Source organism: Leptodactylus fuscus, chromosome 1 (genome assembly GCF_031893055.1).
Source record: "Leptodactylus fuscus isolate aLepFus1 chromosome 1, aLepFus1.hap2, whole genome shotgun sequence".
Lineage (NCBI taxonomy): Eukaryota > Metazoa > Chordata > Amphibia > Anura > Leptodactylidae > Leptodactylus > Leptodactylus fuscus.
The window spans coordinates 76,194,314-76,218,208 of NC_134265.1; the positions used below are offsets into that span (position 1 = coordinate 76,194,314).

The following is a 23,895-nucleotide window of genomic DNA, read 5'->3' on the forward strand; positions in this document are numbered from 1 at the left end:
AATTTTGAACGAATCATGCGCAATGAATCCCAAAAGTTTCAGATTCAGATTTCAACAAATTATGGTAATTGTATATTGTAGATCAAATAATTGTTTTGCAACTTGGCAAATAGCCAGCCATTACCTTCCAAATATCACAATACATAGTCATAACGTTGTCTGTAGTCTGTTACTGTTAATGTCTGTGAGTCTTCTGCCATCTAGATTGCAGTTTTACTTTGTGCTGCGAGTTGACTTTACTTGTAAGGTGAAGCCATAAAAAGCAGCATATACTGGAGGGCATAGAGATGAAACAGAGGAAGGGCATATGCATCAAAGGAATGGAAACATTCATGTCAGTCCTACAGAGAGTAGAATGTTGAGAGCACCATCAGAAGATTTCTGAACCTCTGCTTTAAATAACATAGTAATAAAAACTCACATAAAACAGTGTAGTGGGAGGCAGATGGTTATTCTTATGTTGTAAATTAGCCTAGAAAAGCAGTTTCAAAGCCTAAGCATGTGCTCTTATATTTAAGAATATTTTTTACTTTTTGTGTAGTTTGTTACTATGTTAATTATATTGAACTTGAGATTGCACTTAGGCTATTATGTTGTACCATTAAGGTGTAAATAGATATTGTTTTCTATTAGCAATATTCTGTTATATGGCTTTTTAAGAAATTGCTCTCATGTTCTTTATCTTTATCTTCTATTTTGTAATTGCTTGGAACCTTGTGTTTATACAAAAAACAGCAGTGAAACATCATGTTCTTTTCCCTATACAGTCCTAACCTATCCAAATGTGTGCTGTAAAAAAAAAATCAAAAAAAAAATCAAGTGAATATTAAGCCATCAGCTACAGATATAGCCATATAAGTGTTGTCTTCCAGTATGATGCTTAGTGCTTGTTAGTACTCTAGTTTCTTTTTCCTACTGCCTAATATAAAATGCAGTAGTGAAAATCCTATCTAAGGTGTCGTTCACATCTACGTTTGGTAATCCGTTTGGGGAGTCCGATTGGGGATCCCCCAAACAGACTACCAGATGCACTGGCAAGCGGTATTCAGTGAAAGCACACGGACCCCATAGACTATAATGGGGTCCGTGTGCTCTCCGCACGGTGTCCGCATGGAACATACGGACAGAAATGTACTTTGTGATCTACTTTTCTGTCCACATGATTTGTGTGGGCAGCACATGGAAAGCACACAGACCCCATTATAGTCTATGGGGTCTGTGTATTTTCATAAGCTCACTGCTTGCCAGTGCGTCCAATAGCCAGTTTGGGCGGTCCCCATGTGGACCCCCGAACGAATTACCAAACGCATTGTAGCGAATGTTATCCACACCCTGCAGAAAAATACTCTCAGCAGACATGCTGCTTTTTCTGCATTTTTCCCACAGTGCGTTTTTGCTGTGACCTGCTACTTAAAGGCTAAGGCAACATTCAGAGTAATGCAGTTACATAAACCTGCAGAAAAAAACACAATGGAAACAACAGAAAAAAATGGAGCAAATTTTTCATTTTTGCCTTCGACTAGGTTTTCTGCAGAAAACAAAATCTAATTCTCTTTGCTGAGACTGTATAAAGCTAAGGCCCCCTGTAGCAGGCCGCAGTATTGAAGCGTTGCAGGAAAGACCACTGCGGCTACACATCATGTTTTTTTTTTTCATAGCAATTTTCACAGAAAGTCAAGAGAGATTTCCTCCTCAGAGTTTCCGTTACAATTATAGCTATAGGGAAACCAATACTGTTTCCGATGGTATAATTGACACGCTGTGATTTCTAAAACCACAACAGTATTGGAAATCCCAGCGTGTTTTTTGCAAGATGAGCATATCCCATTCACTTTGCAGTGACTGTAAACACTTTTTCTGTGGTGTATTCACCTAAGGGAGCCTTCACACGGAGTTTACGCTCCGCTCATTCAGACGCGTAAACACCTGTCAAAGTGACCGCTGTAAAACACAATCCCATAGACTTCAATGTGTGCTGGTTTTACGTGCGCTACACATTGAAATCAATGGGAGGCTTTTAAACCCGTTGATTTCAATGTGTAGCTCACGTAAACCAGCACACATTGAAGTCTATGGGATTCTGTTTTACAGCGGTCACTTTGACATGTGTTTACGCGTCTGAATGAGCGGAGCGAAAACTCCATGTGAAGGCTCCCTAACATACTATTTTTTTTGCCACGTTTCTACAACAGCCAAAACCTCTGTATTTCCTGAACTTGTGGCGTTAACACATTTTCTTTTCAAAGCGCAGAAGGCTTTTCTGCAATACCTAGATAAAGTGAAAGGGTTAAATTTCCGGGATAAAGTGAAAGGGTTAAAGTTGTCTGGGATAAATTAAAACTTTACCCCTAAGCTAAACAACCTTCCCCACCTAACTTCTAATATATTTCCTTAAAAAAAAGTATACTCATGTGACTGCCCAAGTCACATTTTCTGATTTCCTGGTGACATTCTATTTTGGCGTTTCCAGAGACTATAGGCCACCAGTTCTCCTCTCTCGCTCCCTCCGTCCCCCTCATATTCACCAATGCTGACTTCCTATTCTGCTGTCAGTTGCTTCCTTCATAACGGAGCCAGAGCCGGCGCCTGTGCAATGTGTACTATTGCACAGGCGCCAAGTCCGGATCCCAGGTGAAGAGGCAGAAGAGGGGACAGTGGCACCCCAAAGTCATCTCCAGGAAGAGAAGACGCGTAAGTATTATGGGGGGGAGAGGGGGTTGGGGGACTGAATTAGGTAGCTAGGTAAGTAGATAGGGCTTGTAGTCCGTGGGCTAGCTAGAGAAACAGGGGGGGGGGGAGGGAGAGGACACCATGAGCTCCCAGAGAAAGCCAGAAATTCTGTGTTTTTTCCACTGTTTGCTGCAGCAGCCAAAAGTGCTGTGTTTCTGCAAGATGGGACTGTAGCCATTTCATTAGATGCGTCCAGCTCAGGCAAAACTAAGGTTCCTTTACACCATATATTTTGTTTCAGGCATAGTAAAATCGCTGCAAGACAGCAGGAATGTAAGAAGTCCTAGCAGCAGAGATAACCATTGTACATTATACTAGGAGTTCCTCTCCCAACATGATGTTCAGGCCAGTAAATCCGGCGAATGCCTGGACGGGTGAAACTTGGTCGTGTTAATGAGCGGTAACAAAAGTGCAGGAATCTGAAAACCATGCTCTTGGATGCAACACTAAATGACTACTTACACTACGTTCGCACTAGCCCTAGCTCTGCATCGTTCAGATCTGTAGATAGACTGCTAAAACAGCAGTTACATACGGAACCTGCTGGACCCCAATTTCTGCCATTTAACACTATGCCATATGTTAGTGTTAATATTTTGAGCTGATTTTTTTTACAATATAAAAATGTAGTTGATTTGACGGTGACTCTTAACAAGTTAAATAGTTCCAAGAAACTTTGCTTCAGCTTTTTCAATGGCTCTCATTGGCTTTGTGATCAGATATCTGACTGTCATATTCCACTGACATAATATGTATCACCTTAACCCCTTTTTTTAAAGCTGATGACCACTATGCTGCAGTTCAGCCATCATAACTACCGGGTCCATTACAGTGGAACTAATACCCATTATCAGGGCCCCTTCACATGGCGTAAGCGCTCGGCTCATTCCGAGCCGTACACGCGAGCGCTTCTAAACACTTCCCATTCACTTCAATGGGAGCGCTCGTAAAGCTGCCTTTACACGCGCTCCCATTGAAGTGAATGGGAAGTGTTTAGAAGCGCTCGTGTGTACGGCTCGGAATGAGCCGAACGCTTACACCGTGTGAAGGTGCCCTAATGAGAGTGAAATCTGATAGCAGACACTGCACTGTGGTGTGGTGAACGCTGTAAAAACTACACCCCTAAGAAAGTCACACAAGTGCACTTTTTCGCCAATTCCAGCCCATTCAGAATTTTTTTTCCCCAGTACATTGTACAGAATAAAAAATGATACCGTTATGAAGAACAATTTGTTCTACAAAGATTAAGCCCTCATACGGCTCTGTGAATAGAAAATTTAAAAAGTAATGGGGTGTAGAAGGAGAAGAGTCAAAAAACGAATATCGAAAAATTTCTCTGGCGGGAAGGGGTTAATATTTTGGCTGGGATATCCAATAAACTCCTGTCTCTGCATAGTGGAATATACGTACAGGCATCCAGAATTTTACCATTTAACGTTTTGGGGCATGAAATTTGATGGGTTGTGTGTATCCTGTTCAGTCTGTTATGTTGCAATGTTGATTTAAAGTCAGGCAAACCTCCATGAGCCAGTTCTTTGCATGTTATTGTGAATCATAAGGAAATTCCTGGATCAACAACTCATATTCAGTAATCTAGTAACTACAATTTCTATTGCCTTATAACAGCATATAAGTGGTTTAGAAGTGATTAGAAGACTCTCTTCTAATGCTAAGGACCCACATGGCATCCCGAAGCAAAAATGCACTGTGAGAAAAACTGCAGCATCGACGCATTGTGGTTCTAGACAGAAAGTTCGCAGAGGTTTCCTCTGCGGACTTCCTATTTTAATTACACCTATGGGGAGACCGCTCTCATTTCCATAGGTATTTTTGACATACTGTGATTTCCAAAACCACGTCAGTTTTGGAAATCGTCGCATGTCCGCAGCGTGGTTTTTACTTTTTAGTGGGCATAGGTTTCGCTAGAATCTCATCCACTCTTCTCTGACTGTAAAACACCACGTGGGGCCCTGGCCTAAATGTGTTCACCATGACAATCTTCTATGGCAAATAGTTCATAGTTTTACTGATCTTACAATAAAGAACACTCCTATATTGAAAGCTCAGCTGTTATAGCTCCAGTCCTGGATATACGGTACCTTGGGGGGGGGGCGTTGTTTCTCATTGAAGAGTTCCACTAGTGTATGGAGATCTAGTTATCAGGCAATGCTCCGTAGGAAGAGAAAGTACACATTAACTCATACCAGGTATTTGTCTAGTACAAGTTAATGTGCAGTCCTGAGTATAAATAGATTTTGGGGAAGGTCTGAGAACCAGGTCATACTTTTTCACCTATCTAGATTAAAAAAAAGCATTGTTCAGGGTAGATGTTCACTTTGAGAGAACAGTAAGGCTGCCTTCATACCTGCACTTCAAACCTGCACTTTTTTAATGGTATCTTCAATTTTATTTTCAGACACTTTTCTTTCTTTCTTCAATTTTTTTTATCACTTCATTTATATCTTATTGATTTCATAGAACTTGCCGAGTTGCCATATTATGAAAAATCTAATGTGTCTTTTCATGTTATTTAGATACGAGTTTGGGCACGTAAGGAAGTAATAAAGAATGGATATGCAAACTTTTCTTTGGATATTGTGGGGCCAATTTTTTCATATATGGAGGATTTACTTAATACCACCTATCCTTTACAAAAAACAGGTAAGATTTCTTTTCAGTTTGAACATAAATACATTATTAGATAAAGATCGGATTTTTTCCCTTCAAACATTTACATTTGTAGACAATTAAATGGTAAACTTTTTTGTGAATATAAATAATGCAGAGTTGTAAAAATTCTCGCCCATGTGTGTAGTCTTCCAGCTTGATATCCCACCTACAATAAGAAAATCATGGCTGACACAAGATTGTACAGTGCTGGTCAAGCCTGTTGCCACTGGAATCTTTAAAACTCTTTCAAAATTTACAATTATTTATATTTGCAACAATGTTTAGTTTATAATTTTCTATAGATTTTAAATGTAGTTAATTTTATTGAAAATCCCCATTACGGCAGGACCCCACATCTTTAATGCTAATGCTCTGCAGCAAAAACCACGGCATTTTACGCTGCTGTTTTTATTGCTGCATTTCACTACCTAGGGCTTTAGTCTCACACTGAAGCCCCACATTGTTGAAAAGCTGCTTTTCATGTAGAGTTTGCTGTACTTTCTTCAGCCAAAGCCAAGAATGGCTACAAAATATTGGGGACTATATAGGAAGATCTTATAACTTCTTCCTTCTGCTTAATCCACTCCTGGCTTTGGTTTAAAAAACCACAGTAAAATCTGCATAAAAAATCCCATCCACTTTGCAGGTACTGTCAAATGCAGCATTTTTTGCCATGGCCTTTCTGCCGCAGCTAAAATGCTGCATTTTCGCAACGTAGGGCTTCAGCCTTAAAGAGAACTTGTTACCACTCTTGACATGTCTGCTTTGGTAAACACAATACTTGAATTTACTATAAAGTAACAATTTTTGAGCATCTTTTCTCAAAACTATGCATTACTTGGTTATTTTTTTCTATATATTTATGTAGAAATTGACAACTAAACATTACCATTTTCCCTGCCAAAGGGGTGTGTCTCACAGTCCAGCACTATCATTACTGATCAGTGTCAGACTGTGTAGAGACACCCCCAACTGGTAACCAGTTGTCAATTATTCATACATTTCTAGAAGATACAGTAGATAAACAACACAGTGTAAGTTGTAAGAAAATTCACTCTAGAATTGAAATATTATGGAAAATAGAAGTATTAACTAAATCGGGCATGTCTGGACTGCTGACAAATTCTTTTTAAGGCCAAGGTGTTTTCAGTAGTCCATAAGCTCCTTGACATAAACTACACTTCATCAAAGACAATTTATCAAATTTCTAGCTTGATTAATATTTTAAATAGTTTTTTTTGCCTCATTTTGAGATTTTCTGCATTTTTGCAGCTTTTCCAAACAAAGATTGTTATGCTACCAATTCTTATTACGGTGTTGCTTGTCTGTGTATTCAGTAGTGTAACCACCTACCTACTTTCCTACCAGCAATTCCAGTTCGTTGCATCCTTTAATACATACCACTGCACTGATTCTGGCACAGTTGGATTTTTTTCCCTAGTTAGTTTAGAGTCTGGTATGTTAATTAATCTTTTTTCATTCTGCCTCTTGGCAACTAATAGCCTATTGTGTAGTTACCCAATTATACACACTTATAGTCCATTTATTAAATATTTAAAAACTATTTGCATCCGTAAAACCTACAGAGTACAAAAAATTCCCTGATTATAAATAAGGAAAAGGGGAGGCTTTGTGCTTAGTATACTGCTCTTTGAAATCTCTTATTCAATATGCCACAATCCTAACTCAGAGTCTAAGGCTGGTCTTACATGGCCGTAATGTAAGTCCGCAAATGGTCACAATTGAGGGTTTTCAATCGCGGACTATTTGCGGACACATTATACTCAATGCGGCCTCTTACACCACCGGATATTTTATCCGTGGTGTGGCCGGACCGCAACCATGGTCCGCAATTTATACAACATGTCCGTAATGGCCGTGAATTGCGTCACTGCACGGACTCGCCCATAGAACTCTAAGGGCGAGTGCGGCAGGACACGGACGTCTGCGGAGTCTATGTTGCCGATCAGCAGGATCCCCATTGTGAAAAGCAACTAATGACCCCCGACATGTTTCATTGGCTCTCCTGCATCTTCAGAGGTATCAGGGCACTGTGTGGGTGAATAGTGTCTTGTTTTCCCTCGAGATGCTTGAGAACCAGAGAAACAAGTTAGGCGAGGAAGGAGGGGGAGGGGGGGTCATTAGTTGTTTGTTTTGTTTTTTTTTTTTAGTTGTTTTAGGCCTCGTTCACATCTGTGTAGGTAATCCATTCAGGGGAGTCCGGGACCCGCCTGAACGGACTACCGAACGCATTGGCAAGCGGTGTGCAGTGAAAGCAGATGGACACCATAAACTATAATGGGGTCCGTGTATCTTCCACACGGTCTCCGCACAAGTCATGTGGACAGGAAAAGTGTGGACTCCCCCGTACGGATTACCGACGCAGATGTGAATGAGGTCTCAGACTTCCAAAAGAACTCTACAACATTAAACACTTAGTGGTAAGATTATTATGACCACCTACTTTTGTTTTGTCCATACTGATATGTATATAATCATAACATAAGTATATGAACTAATTTGGTTTCATGTACAGTACAGTATGTTTGCTTGTTTGTAACTCCGCTCACTCAGCGCCCTAGTTGTAGGTTGAATACTTGTAATTTGATTTTTTTTTTTTTGTCCCAAGATTTGAAAACTTTGAAATGTTACTCCAATTGTCATAGAAACATTTTAAAAACTTGATAAAGTTCATATCGGTCTATTCTAGAAGTAGCACCAAAATTTCAGCCATTGGGCCAAATTTCTACACCAAAATTCTGTTGTAAACTAAGCCAACAACTGAGTGGTGTGAAGTTAGAGTAGACAGACTAAAAGATTGGTGGTTTAAGACTGTGTAGTTAATCTACTTTGCACCATCTAGTTAGACAGCTTTAGTTTATCTGCCCTAATGTGTCTCTAACCATCACGATTCACTGAAATGTACTGTATAGAACAAAACAGAAGCTTTCTATCGTCTTGTTTCTTTACTTTTCAAACAGAAGACGAAATCCTTTAGGCTTCCATCTTGTTTTACATTACAGTGAATAATGATGGATGCAAACAGTATATGGTCCATATGTGTCTATTATGATATTAGTTTTTCAGCCTGTTGCTCTGATCCAGCACAGATCAGCACAACAGACTGGTGAGAATGTTGCCATAATGGCGCAGGTGAATTTAAGACACTTTGTAATAGATATTCTTAAAGAAAGCCCTGGTGGTGATATATTGAGACATCTGTACAGGGCTCAGCTTGTAATTGCCTTGTAGCATGTATTTGATACACAATTTTTGAAATTTCGTTATATCATTTTCTCTTAGCGATTAGAAATAATATGTGTTATTATCACTGGTGGCCAAAGGAAATATCGTCCATCAAGTCCATGGTAACTTAATCAAATTGTGCCCCTGTCCCTGGTGATCCTGTGGAATAATGCCCGATAACTGCTGACCTAGAAGTGTAATAAAGTTGTTGATGGAAATTAACAAATTGGTACAAGTACTTTTTGGGCTACAGCCACCATTATGAATGTATGCATGACAATCTTTATGTCTTCTTACTACATTTTTACTACATGATGGTTTTAGATATCTTTACCTTCTTTTCACAGTATTGTCAACACCTGTTAAACTGTATACAGTAGTCCTTCAAGTTACAATGGTCTCAGGATACAACATTTTCAATATATAGTGATCTTTTATGGCCCATTTTATCTTGAAACAGACATACAATACTTGTCTGAAGGTTCCAAAAAATCAGCATGGTCACTTCATTGGTAAGACCCCTGAATTAGTGAATTGCATGCATTGACTGACTGGTAGCGCCTCTCTACAGTATAGAACGGTACTACATATTCTGTACTACTCTTTATTTGTGCCAAGATGAATTGCTCCTTTGGAAGTAAGGAGACACGGCATGTTATTTTTTGGGTGCACTGTCACCATCATAGAAAGATTTACAGCTTCCAGTAGATCTTTCTGACTTTTATGTGTAAGGATCTATGTTAGTTATCTGGTAATTTTTTTTCATCTACATTTTTTCATATTTTTGTAACATTTTGGGATTTTCAGAACCAATTACTAGTTTTCCATAGAGTTATGGTTTCAATTTACAATGGCTGCCCAGGAACCAATTAATATTGTAACTTGAGCGACCACTGTTCTACATGATAGCATTTTAATAAAGTAGAGCTCATAAAGTGATCAAAATCCATCTCCCTTTCTTTCAGATTTAGTAGCAATGCCTGACATCGGTGTTGCCGCAATGGAGAACTGGGGATTAATTACTTTTCAAGAAACCTCCTTGATGTATGATCCCAAGCAGAAGTTTAGCAATTCTAAGGCTCTGACATGTTTGATTGTTGCTCATGAGATAGGACACCAGGCATGTGGTAAAATGTCCCAAATCTTTATTCATTTCTTTGTTATTTCCGAATGTCGTGAATGGACGGTGATTGTTCGAAACTGAGTTATAACAAATCAATAATTTCTAACCAAAATGTTGAATAAAACAAAATCCTTATAGACTTTAATAACTTTTAAAAAAATTGCAAACTTAAAGGCATTTTCTCAACCTCAGTAGAATATGCCATCACCCTCTTATCGATGGGCATCCTGGCAGTCACACTCTTGTTGATGAGATAATTCTGAGAATATTGGGACTCTGTGATCTATGAACTGTTTTTTCTTCACAGTTATGGAAATAGTATAGCTAAGTGTGCTTCGCTGTTTCTGTAGTTTCTGTTTTCTTTTATGGGAGTTGCAAGAACAGCCTAGAGCAGATGACTTTCATTGAGGCACACTGAACAGCTTGGTAGCACACATCAGCTAGTATTAGCCCCTAAAGTGGGTCATTCACTAGTGATTGATGAAGCTAAACAACAGATTTTGGGAATTGTGATTTGTTGATCTGAACTTTTTAATGTCTCAAAAGGCCATATTTGAGAAAAAAAAAATAGTTCCTGAAATTTGTCTTGGACTCAGTCTGGAATGTTGTATTTAAACTGATTTGTACAATGTCTACCAATAAGTATTTGGACACCCATGCAAATGAAGATATATGGGGCCGTGATGTACGTCATGCCTTCCACCGTAGTGCATTGGCCTTAGTCACATGCAAGATGCCACAAAGTGCAGAGTTTCGAGAAAGGGGTAACTGTAGGGTACCACAGAAATGGTCGTTCCTTAAGGGACATAGCAAGTGAACTGAATTACCCAAAATCGACAGTGGCCTATGTAATTACAAAGTGGAAGGTGAACAGTGATTGTTGGAATGTGCCCCGAGTCGGCAGACCCCCGAAACTAGGAGATAGAGTCCGACGAGTGCTGGTCAGAGAAACCGCAACCAACCGATGGCTCACATACATCAGGAGTTTCACCAGGCATCCGGGAGTATTGTGTCGATCAATATCATCAGTAAGGAAGCATCTGCTGGGGTCTACCAACTATTGGATATGAATAAATGTTGTTTTTCTATTCTACCACAGGTGTCCAAATACTTATTGGTAGACAGTGTATGTTGAAGATGACTACTTTTATATCAAATCATTCATCACAGTTCAATATTATGCAGTTCCTGTATCCTATCATGACACATCTGTTACTGTTGGCTTAGTTTGTAAACTGGTGGTTATCAGCTAAGGGAAATCCTTCAGTTTACTTCCTTCACTGTATGCTTTGCCAGTCAAAAGCTGTAGTATACACTGTTTCTAATTTGATGCAGTTTTTATAGACAAGCACAGAAGTGAATACAAAAGAGAGAAGTCAATATATTTCCTTCTGGATCTAAAACTGGATCTAAAACTGCTACATGAAATGCATTTCCAGACTTTTATGCAGTACGAATACTAATATTATGGTATATTAAAGGGTTTTTCCCATCTCAGGATTTCACCTGCTTTGCTGTCTCCTCTCCCCTCCACCTCCTGGTTTCTATGACAAGTTCATATGTGTGCTCCTGAGATTAAACTGCCAACTATCTCTAGATTTAGATACAGATAAAAGGCACTGTTCAGGCCTTTGTCAGAGATCAGCAGTTAAATGCACATAGAGATGGACCAACAAGCCATACTGCTAGATAGCTGAGAAGGGCTAAAACTTAGGCAACAAGCTGTAAACACTGAAAGTACATATTCAGCAGTATCTGGCAAACAGAACAAGACAGATGAAGCAATGTATTTGGTACATCACTTCAGTTAGATTAAACTATGAGTTTAAATATGGTTCTGGAGATGAGAGTATCCCTTTAAGAAGAATAAATGGGAATTCTTTTTATAATTCTGCAAAGCTAAATTTAAAAACTGATCTGAAATTGAATGCTGAAACCTAACTTTTTGGGTTGTTTTATAGATTTATAATGATCTATCTAAAGTAAGTAATAATTAAAAAAAATGTGTTTGACTTATTTGATTATGCTTGACTATGTTAACAGTTTTGGGTAAAGTTATCTAAAACATCACATACTGTATAATTCACGTTCAATAGTGTTAAAATGGACATAGACGTATGACGTTTTCTGCCAAGTTTATCACTATTAACATGCATTCTGAAAAAATAGGATAACTCAAAGAGGCTGATTTTAAAATCAGTCTATCTATCTATCTATCTATCTATCTATCCTTCTATCTATCTATCCATCCTTCTATCTATCTATCTATCTATCTATCTATCTATCTATCTATCCTTCTATATCTATCTCCTATCTATCTATCTATCTATCTATCTATCTATCTATCTCCTATCTATCTATCTATCTATCTATCTATCTATCTATCTATCTATCTATCCTTCTATCTATCTATCTATCTATCCTTCTATCTATCTATCTATCTATCTATCTATCTCCTATCTATCTATCTATCTATCTATCTATCTATCTATCCTTCTATATCTATCTCCTATCTATCTATCTATCTATCTATCTATCTATCTATCTATCTATCTCCTATCTATCTATCTATCTATCTATCTATCTATCCTTCTATCTATCTATCTATCTATCTATCCTTCTATCTATCTATCTATCTATCTATCTATCTCCTATCTATCTATCTATCTATCTATCTATCTATCTATCTATCTATCTATCTATCCTTCTATATCTATCTATCTATCTATCTATCTATCTATCTCCTATCTATCTGTCTATCTATCTATCTATCTATCTATCTATCTATCTATCCTTCTATATCTATCTATCTATCTATCTATCTATCTATCTATCTATCTATCTATCTATCTATCTATCTATCCATCCTTCTATCTATCTATCTATCTATCTATCTATCTATCTATCTATCCTTCTATCTATCTATGTAAGATGGACCCACAGTCTCAACATTGACTTTTTGAGTGAGAAACCAGTCTTTTTGGCCCTGATTTTCACAATATGGACAGCCTATTTACTGAAATGTCCTCTAACTATTATAGTTGATACTTACAAGGGAGCATATCAACAGCTGGTGCATGGACAGCAAGAATAATGTACAAGAATATTTAATATCTAAATAAAGGTTATGTTTTAGTGCCATTAAAGTGTACCTTCAGTTATAAACAACTTTTCACAAATGAATAGTACAGTACAAGTAAATATAATAAACTATGTCATATATATTATTAAGGAGATCTGTTTCCTTCACCTCTATTTAAGCTATTCTCTGGCTCCAAATCTTCAATCTCACTGCTTGTTGACATTATATTTGTCTTACATGTATTCAGTCTGACACACAGAGCTCTATAGAGGGGGGTAAGAGAGATTGAGATTCTCTTACTGGCTGATTAATTGATTTATTGCCTCCTTCTGTGTGCTAGCAGCCTCTTATCTACAACCAGAGTAGAACAGCAGCAATTATTGGAGTGTCTTTTCTACCCCCTCCTCTTTTCTTAGACTAATTTGGAGAAAGTAGCTACCTGAAAAGTGGAGAAGAAAAATATAATTCTTTGATAGGATATATAATACAAAGTTTCTTATTTTCACCTGTACTATTAACCTATGAAAAGTTATTTATAACTGGAGGCATGCTTAAATTCTCTGAATACTCTAATTTAAGGTATAGCAGTGTAACAGAGGGACCAAAATTAGGCATTTCTCTGAAGTATATGGGCAGTGTGCTACATATTTTATAAAATTGTGTATATATTGTATGCATTTTTCTTTTTGCTATAACACTGTCTGTAAGGATTAATCAAATTTTTGATCACACAAGCAATTGTCATTTCATATTTCTTTCTTTTTTAGTGGTTTGGAAATCTTGTTACCATGAAGTGGTGGAATGACATTTGGCTGAATGAAGGATTTGCCTCTTACCTTGAATATATTGGTGCCAGTTTCATTGACCCTAAATTGAAATTGGTAGGTATAATACATTGAAATTAATGGCAGTAGAGATCCGTGGCTCTCTTAAGTGACATCTATTACATCATATCTGGCGTATCTATCTCTTTATTTCAGTTCTACGGGTTCCATCCATCATTTCCCATCAAATTAGTAGAGGCATCTTTTATGATGTGGCTGTATTTTACACTAATTTCTTTCAATGAACGGAGTTTCTTAGATAGTTATTTTTATATTGTTATCTACCCAATTATTTGAGATAACTGTATAATAATACTTTGAACAGCCATGTGAAGTACCATTCTATATATGCGCCTTTCCTGGGATGTATGCAAATAAGCTCTTCCCCTAAAGTAGATCAACGTCCTTGTCCTCATTAGTTTTCGCACAGTTTCAATATATTCAAATAGGGTTTAGGTCTACATATATAGAAGCAGCTAGCTAGGAGATGTTGCCAGACTCTCCCTTCCTGACACCACTTTAGTATATATCCTTATTTTACCAAGAGACTCTTGTAAAATAAAGAAGTATCAAATTAAAGCTGTCAAACTTTCACAAAGAGGGGCATGAAGGAGAAAGAAGTATTTTTCTCTGATAAGATATTATATTAATGGGATTCTACCATTAAACTACCTTTTTTCTAATGAACACGTCGGAATAGCCTTAAGAAAGGCTCTTCGTCTCCTACCTTTAGACGTGGTCTCCGCCGCGCCGTTCCGTAGAAATACCGGTTTTAACCGGTATGCAAATGAGCTCTCCTCAGCAATGAGGGCGGGCCGATGAGTGCATCCCCATTGCTACCCAAGAGCTCTTTCCTGCGCCGCCTCCTTCTTCTGCAGCAACTCCGCCTCTTCTGGCTTCTCTTGCTCTTGTAGTTGTTTACAGGAGTATAGAGAGGCCACCCCAAAATGGCCGCCGGCCAGCTCCTGTATTGAACTGCAAGAGCGGCTACCGCAAAATGGCCGCTGGCTGGCTCCTGTATTGAACTGCAAGAGCGGCTACCCAAAAATGGCTGCCGGCCATTTTCGGGTAGCCGCTCTTGCAGTTCAATACAGGAGCCGGCCGGCGGCCATTTCGGGGTCTCTATGCTCTCTATGCTCCTGTATAGAACTACAAGAGCAAGAGAAGTCAGAAGAAGCGGAGTTGCTGCAGAAGAAGGAGGCGGCGCAGGAAAGAGCTCTCGGGCAGCAATGGAGATGCGCTCATCGGCCTTTCAGCGCTGGGGCCTGCCCTAATTGCTGAGGAGAGCTCATTTGCATACCATTTAAAACCGGTATTTCTATGGAACGGCGCGGCAGAGACCACGTCTAAAGGTAGGAGACGAATAGCCTTTCTTAAGGCTATTCCGACGTGTTTATTAGAGAAAAAAAGTAGTTTAATGGTAGAATCCCTTTAAGTTCTTTATTTTAGCTTTATTGATTTATGCAAAGTTTGTTGGAACTACAGTAACCATGTCACATTTATCTTTATATATAGACAGTAGTACTCAAACGACTTGATACAATAGAAAAACATTTGATGCATCAATTGCAAAAATTCTTTAGCTACATTGTTGATAATTTCTGTGTCCATTAATAGGGCACGATGATAATACCATTCGGGTGAATTACCAGACTAGGTTTTTGTACAGAATGAGATTTCAATGAAAATGTATCATTTGAGGCTTTTACATCAGAGGATAATAAAGAACAACATATCAGAAATATTTAAAGAGGGTCACTGAGTGTGTCGAGAGTAACTTTAGGATTCATTTGTGAAAGGAAACAATCTCGGGTATATTTTTCCTTTGCTTATTGGAAGGCATTTGCTATGGCAGCTTTTATGGACAATTATGGTGGTTCTTTTTTTGTTCTCTTTAACATGGCAGGGTGTAGTTTCCTATTGGTTTCAGCAAAAAGGCATTCACCTCCAAATGGAAATGAATTTTCTGGTATGTGAGAGCTTGGAATAATTATCTCTTATGTACTGTGAAGGAGCAAGCTGTGCCATTTAGAAAGCAAAGAGCGTTTTCATCTCCACAGACATCTCAGAGTAGTGCTGAAAGATTTCTGATATTCTTTAAGTCTCTAAAACCCTAAAAGAACAAGGAAAGTAAAATAATTTTTAATCATCATCATCTTATCTAATCTGTAATGGGAAAAACAATGGAGAAAATATATATTGTAATGAAGGAACCTGGCTGATTTCAGCAAGGCAAAGTTTTTATTTGAATAAAAGGGACAAATGAATATTTAGACGTGATTATTTGTCTTTTTTTGCAAAATCATGTTGAGAACAATTCTTAGCGTTAAAATATAATTTATAAAGTTTGTTCCTCAAAGTGATTGTTGAGTAACAGATGATCACAGCTTTTCCTTCACTCAGTGACAAGTCTGTTAGTTTTAATAAAAATCCGCAGGTCTCATAAGATTTTCTGGAGATCTTCTGGTTGTCCCGCAAAAAAAAAAAATTGATAATGCCCCAATCCAACACTTTACGCTAGGTTCACACGTGTGTTGGGGTTTCTGTCCTTCAGATCTATTTGGGAATCCAAAACCCAATCCACTAATAATAGACTATAATGTGGTCCGCCGGGTTTCTGCTTGGTTTCCACATGAAAAATTCAGAGACAAATTCCTGCAAGTCCTTATTTTCCAAGTGTAATGGGGGACAGAATCCTTGAATGGTCACCCAATGCAGGTGTGACTTTAGCCTTACATAGGGAAGCCTACTCTGTAAGGAGGTTTTCTTTTATTGCATAAGCAGTGAGGTGAAATAAAACTGAAAGCTTGGGAAGCTATCAACACCTTAAGGGCCCCTTCGGAGTATACGCTGGCTGATTCTGAATGTGTAAACGTTCAGAATCAGCGGCGTTTAAAACAGATCCCATTGCTTTCTATGGGAGCTGGCATACATGCGCTCCCCATAGAAATGAATGGAAAAAAGCAGCCCATTCATTTCTATGGGGAGCGCATTAGTCTGGTATGTGAATGTTGTAATAATAAAAAATAAAAAATAAAAACACTGCCAAAATTGCCAAAATTGATTCTCTTTTTAAAACCTGCTTCCCACAAAACAGCATCAAAGTTAAGCAAAAGTTGTGCTAAGGTTGTAAAACAAAAAAAGGTTTAGTTGGTATTGCTGTAAATAATACTAAAATAATACTAATACTAATACTAATACGCAGAATAAAGTTACAGTACGTTACCATCTGCACTATCCTATACTTAAAAACAGACAATGGATCCCAAAAATTGCAGACATTAATGGATCATGCGGGACTTTTTCGTCCGCCGGTTTCTTACAGACACTCTGCACAGATGACTGTATCCTGGTTTATATTTGGGCAAAGGATTTTCTGATCTCTTCCATATACCAGGGTCCAACTGCTCTTCTGTTGTATCAAGATTGCGGCTGGCCAGGGATTGCAAGGGGTCCATATTTACCGTGTAATTGCTCTCACATTACGGTGCCCTTGGATATTATAAAGTTAACATGGTTTTCCAGGCTTATTAAATGATGACTGATCCTTAGGATCAATCATCAATGGAGGATTCTCAGGGGTCTGACACCTGGGCCCCCAACACGTGCAGATCAGCTGTTTGAAAATCAAGCACAATGCTTGGTATTGTAGCTCCGTCCATTCACTTAGATGAGAATAAGTTGTGAACAGGACAAGTGACTGTTGAATGTGACATCACATGGCAGGTGGAGCAAAAGCAGTGTTCAAGAAATGCTGCTGTCACTTCCAACAGCTGATCTGCGAGGTTTCCGGCCATCAGACCCATGGTCATCTACAATTGATGACCTATCCTAGGAGTAAGCCATCAGCTAATAAAACCTGGAAATTTCTTCAATAAAAGTGAACAATATCAACCATAATGTTCATCAACACTGAACAATCTTTATAGCCAAAAGATGACACAATATCATTGGATGAAAAGAAGTCAATCATATGTAAAAATTTTGTGATATGAAAGATTTTTTTCCTTATTTTTCTTTGAAAAAAATCTTTTTAGAATATACCCGGAACATTCTCAGAAAGACTGTTTGTCCTTTGAACATGTGTGGCCAGTCTAAACCACTGTAACAATCGAGTTGGACGTTGATGTGTATGGCTGTGCCCATGAAATGATAGTCCACCACCGGAAGATGGTTCATTCTATGGTTGTTGACCATCAACTTCCTTCCATCTACTGTTTGTGCCTTTAGGTTACATAAATAGTCACTGATAACTTTTATCCACAAAATAACTTATTTATTACTTACATTGAGAACTCCCTTACTTAAAGCAATCTCTGCTAACCTATATCACAGATGATTTATTACTGTAAGAATAATTGGGAAGGTCAACTGGTTAGGTTCTGTTTTAACTAGTTTTGTAGACAAGCCCAGTGTGTGCATTATACAGTGGAAACTCGACATACGAGCTGCTCCACATATGAGTAATCCAAGTTACGAGCCTCGATGTGAGCGGAATTTCAACACACGAGCTCAAATTCGGGATACGAGCCGAGCTTGCGCGTCACCTCTCTGACCCAAAATCCCCTTGCATCCGGTGATGTCGGCCATTTTCTTTTGCATCATGGGTCCCAAGAAAGTAATCGCTGACAAGAAGAAAGTGTTGTTTACATAGCCTAAGGGAGCGTTCACACTACCGTCGGTGTCCGACAGCTAGTGTCCGCTGCTAATGTCCGTGCAAAATTTTGTGCGGACATTAGCATCGGACACTAGCTGTCGGACACCGACGCTAGTGTGAATGCTCCCTTTGTCCTGTGCAGTCAACTCGTCCTTCCTCCCCCTCGCTTGTCCTTCCTCCTTCCTCCCTCGTCCTTCCTCCCCCCTCCGCTCGTCCTTCCTCCTTCCTCCCCCTTGCTCGTCCTTCCTCCCCCTCACTCCGTTAGCCACACTTGTCTTTCGCCAATGTAAGATTACAGTACTGTACTGTACCGTGTACATTTAATTAAAAATGTTGGGGTTTTTTTAACCTTTTTTTTACTAATTTTTGGACTTTTTAGAGGGCTGGAACCAATTAGATTTATTTTACATTATTACCAGCTTGGGTCTGGAACAGATTAAACTCGTATGTCGAGGTACCACTGTATAGTTGTATTCATATTGGCGAGTATGCATTGATGTTTAAATGTCCTCTCTATTCTATTTTTAATATTTGCAGAATGAACTATTTATGATGCACAGCTTGGTGAACATTTTTGAAAGAGACACTCGGGCATCTGCCAGGGCTGTATCAGTCAAAGAAGAAGAAATTAATAATGTTGAGCTTATAGAACCATTATTTGATGAATACTCCTACAACAAGGTAACGCCATCATATTAATAAGTTAGCTATTTTGGGCATTTTTGAATTACATCCAAGATTTGCATTGGATCCAGGAATAGAGTATATATAAGTCATTCCTTTATACTCTACCTTCCTGCTCCTTAGCACATACTGCTCATTATAGTAAAACATCAAAATTGCAAAAAAAAAGAATCAAAAGTGTAACCTAGAAAATGTATTTCTGTTAATAAATATGGAAGAGATGTAGGATGAACGACTAAACATTTTTCTTGTATATATATATATATATATATATATATATATATGAAAAATATAGTGACTATAGGTTATTTATTCACATTACCTAATACCATTATATATGTATATAGACCTTGAAAACTGAGCATTTGAGAAATAAATTGGGTCGAATATTATTTATATTAAATATATATTGTTGTAAGACCTCTTAATTACATAAAATAATTTCTTCTTAAGAAGAACAATATGCATCATCTTAAGATGGTGGCCTATTTTGGCCCTTGAGATGTCGCCTATTTTTCGCCTCTTTTTTTATCCGTCTTCTGAGAACTTTTATATTTTTTCACCAATTTAGTAATATAATGACTTGTTTTTTGCAAAACAAGTTGTATTTTTAATGGAACAATTTTTGGGTATATATAAACTTTTATTATTTTTATTGGTGGGGTTGGTAATTCTGCAAATTTTTTGTTGCTTGGATTTTGTTTTTCTGTAATTAACTGTGCTGAATGACTGACAAATTAACTTTATTCTGCAGGTCAGTAATAATATAGCAGTACCCAATATATACATTTGCCTATATTTAAAAAATTTTGCACAATAAAAACAACTTGAAAAGTAATTTGTTCTTGCTTTGCCACATTCTAAGAAAAACACTTTTTTAAAATTCTTTATTTGATAAAGCATGTAGTTTTTTGTGGGAGGAGCTTTGAGTTTCATTGCTACCTTTTCAGAGTAGATTAAAATTTCTGAACACTTTTTATTCCATTTCCATTTTGGGTGAAAGATGAACAAAACCAGCAATTTTTGTGTTTTTCAATGTATATATTTCTACAATGTATTTCTAATGATATAACTTTTACGGTAGTTCCAATTGTCTTGGACGCACCCAAACCAATTACTGGTATTTTTGTATTATTTCATGTTTTTTACTTAAGAAACGTATGTGTGAAACAAAAACATTTTTATTTTTTATTTACATTTTTATTGTTATCCCCACTAATTTGAGTCTGTGGTGGACACAGACAGTAGAGAGCCCCTGTGTGGGAAAAGTGCCTGGGCCCATTTTTATTCCAGATCATATCATACAGCAGCACTCTTATTTTTCTCTAACAATGTATTATTACTTCAATGGCTATTGACTGTGGCATCTAAGGAGTTAAACTGTTCCGTCTTCAAGTAAATGGCAACTGAGTTGCAATGATGTGACATAGTCACTAAACAGAGCCAGTGTACACACCCTTGCATACATGGATGCCAGGTTTCAAACCCCCGCCAATACTTTTTGACAATCTACACTTGGATTTCCCACTCTACTTGGTTGATCAACAGTTGGCTATACAGATCACTCCACTGTAACCAGTAGAAGGAAGTGTCAACAATTGTCAGCCATTGTGACCCTATGTGTAACTATCTTTAGTCACCCTTAAAGAAGAGAGCTTCACACAAATATGTGCCACCAAATAAAAGTGTTTTATTGGTAGAGCGTGATGGAGCAAACGTTTTCGGCCACAATAGGCCTTTTTCAAGCTCTACATGAAAAAGATAGTAACAACCAAAATCAGTATGTACAACACCAGCACACTTCCAATATACAATTTCACCAATATTTACATATGGACATTTATATACATAGGAGAACCATGTGAATGTTGTTATAATTATACTCCGGGTGGTTTCAACAAGAGAAACTAAGAGAGACATAATATATAGTAAACTGAGTTAGGGTAGATGAACATGCCAGAAAAGGTACTAGAACATAAAGACAACCATCTATCCTGGACTCCTATACATATCAATCAGCATAAGCCATGACAGTATTATATCATATCAAATAGTATAGGGAGCAGAGGCCAGAATAAAGCAAAGAGTAAAGAAACAATGAACAAAGAATACACATATACCTGTATGTATGATGCAAGAAATCAATAAAGACAAAGTCCAGCAGGTCAAGAGGGGTCCAGTTTCCTAGGAGTACCATAAGGTTCTAGTTAGAACCAAGAAAATAACATGAATGTATGCACCATGAGAGCTCGTCTCTAGGGGTCCTTACCTCTGCTGCCGCTATCCGGAAACCCGCTCCCCAGATGGGGAAAATGAAAATAAGTGAATGACACTATGCGCACAAGAATAAAGGGGTTAACTCCCACAGGAAAGCGCTACAATCGTGGCGTCTCCCCTGCTATAAATAGAGCACAGGATCACATGTGATCCGTAGTGCCTGCGCGTGTACCCGGAAGTGCGGGTGTAGTTGAAATGCGCGTGCGCGTGTCAAAGCCGACTCGCGCATGCGCAGTGACTAAAAAATGAAACTTAGTAAAAAAAGGGGCAGAAAGACTGGACGGACGGCGCATGCGTGCGCCCAGCTCGTCCGGTAATATACAAGAGGAGGAATAAAGTGATTGTAAGTAGCGAAATGTAGTAATAACAAGTGAACTAATACACATCCTAAAGGGGTAAGAGAAAATAGATAATAATCTAAGGGGATACACCAAGATTATGATAAAAGGAAAAAGGCATGAGTGACAAGAGTGAAAAGAAGACAGAAAGAAAGAGAATGGAACAAAAAGAAAGGAAAGAGAGAGGAAAGAGAATGCAACTTAAACTACAACTAGACAAAAACGAAAAAAGTAAAGAATAAAAAATAAAAAATAAAAAATAAAATATGAAAAATATAAAAGATCATAAAAAATAAAGAAAAACGAATCTTATGCACAATGAAAAAATGAAAAACTGAAAAATAAAAATTAAAAAATAATAATATTTAATTAATGAAAAAATAAAGAGAAAAATTAAAGAAAAAGTGCAAAGTTTCGGCAAGGATACTGTTGAAGGCGGGCCCAGTAGGGTCAGTCAGAGGTAGACCTAGCGAGCCTGTGGAATAAAATACATACAGGTAAGTATAATTAAATCATGGCATGTTAATCAATGAATATAATGAACAATAATCAACAAAGTAGATAGAACATTGGTTTACAAATACGCATGAATTTCGTATTCTCGGTTCATGCCATGTGGCTCCATAGTCTGCAATCTATGGATCCAGTGAGCCTCACGTTTTTTGAGAAGAGTGATCCTGTTACCGCCTCTACGTGGATTTTCCACGTGTTCCAGAACTTGAAATCTAAGTTGGGAAACACTGTGCCCTGCCTGAATAAAGTGTGCTGGTATAGGTAAAAGTAGATTATGACAACGGATGTTTGATTTGTGTTGTTTGATGCGGTCTCGCACACGTTGGGTGGTCTCCCCAACGTATGCGAGACCGCACGGACATTTGATAAGATATACTACAAAATTGGTGTTACAAGTGAAAAAATCATGGATGGGGAAAGTCTGACCAGAGTGAGGGTGGTAAATTTTGTCGCCTTTAAGTATATTGGAACATTGATGGCAGCCAAGACATGGAAAGGTACCATGTCTTTGGCTGCTAAGAAATGTTTGGCGAGGCTCCTTAATTTCTGATCCTAGGTCAGCTTTAACCAACCTGTCCCTCAGATTTTTGGGACGTTTAAAACAGGCACGAAAATTATTCTGAAACTCGGGGATTTCGGGATACGCTCTGGATAGTAGGGGCCAGTGTCTTCTTAGAATGCTATGAATTTTGTAGCTAAAAGGATGGTAAGAATGTACAAAAGTGATCCTCCTGTCTTCCTGCCGGGGGCTAGAAGACGTTGGGGCAGCTTGTTTGGCCTCAGTCAAGGCTTTCTGTAGAATTTTTTGGGGGTAACCTCGAGTTGAGAATTTGTTCTCCATTTCTTTGTATCTCAGCTCCCTTGTCGCAGTATCCTGAACTATTCTCTTTACACGAAGGAATTGAGATTTTGGAAGAGAATTTTTAGTAGGTTTCGGATGGCAGCTGGAAAAGTGTAGGATACTGTTGCGATCAGTTTCTTTACTGAAGACGTCAGACCTAAGTTCACCTGTTTCTGATTTAGTGATGAGTGTGTCTAAGAAACTGATACTTCTGATGTCATAATGGAGTGTAAATTTCAACTCGGGCCAAATGTTATTTAGATAATCAACAAATTCCATAAGGGTAGTGATAGAACCCGTCCAGACGCAGAAGACGTCATCTATATATCTTTTCCAAGTGGTAGCATGTTCACGGAATAGGATGTTGGTATATATGAATGATTCCTCAAACAATGCCATGTAGGCATTGGCATAGGGAGGAGCCACATTAGAACCCATTGCGGTCCCGCGTTTCTGTGCATAAAAAGTGTCTTGAAACATAAAATAATTCTCATTGAGAATGATTTCTAATAAATCAACGCACAGATTAACGATTTTTGAATCTACGTTATTAGATTCCAACAGAATGCGGCTTGCCCGTATGCCTTTGTCATGTTGTATCGATGTGTAAAGACTAACCACATCGAGTGTGACAAGAAGTGCATATGGTGGGGGTGTATCCATACTGTGGATAAGATGTAAAAATGCAGATGTTTCGAGTAAAAAAGAACGAGTGTTTTTGACGTGTGGTGTTAATATTTTTTCAACAAAAATGGAGAGTGGAGAGAGGACCGAGTCACTGGAAGCCACAATTGGACGACCAGGAGGATCGATCAGGCATTTATGAATTTTGGGTAAAATATAGATGACTGGAGTTATTGGATCATGTTTATTGAGAAAATTGGCGGTGTATTGATCAATGGTATTTGTA

The 23,895-nt window shown here is 38.1% G+C and overlaps 1 protein-coding gene across 1 annotated transcript in view; it reads left to right on the forward strand.

Annotated features, from left to right (window-relative positions):
- Window positions 1-23,895, forward strand: part of LVRN (laeverin) — a 97,421-nt gene that overhangs the window by 31,092 nt on the left and 42,434 nt on the right. The window contains exons 4-7 of the mRNA XM_075272243.1: window positions 5,265-5,391; window positions 9,612-9,766; window positions 13,619-13,732; window positions 18,870-19,013. Of these exons, the coding sequence (XP_075128344.1) occupies window positions 5,265-5,391; window positions 9,612-9,766; window positions 13,619-13,732; window positions 18,870-19,013 (540 nt within the window). The remainder of the gene's footprint in view (window positions 1-5,264; window positions 5,392-9,611; window positions 9,767-13,618; window positions 13,733-18,869; window positions 19,014-23,895) is intronic.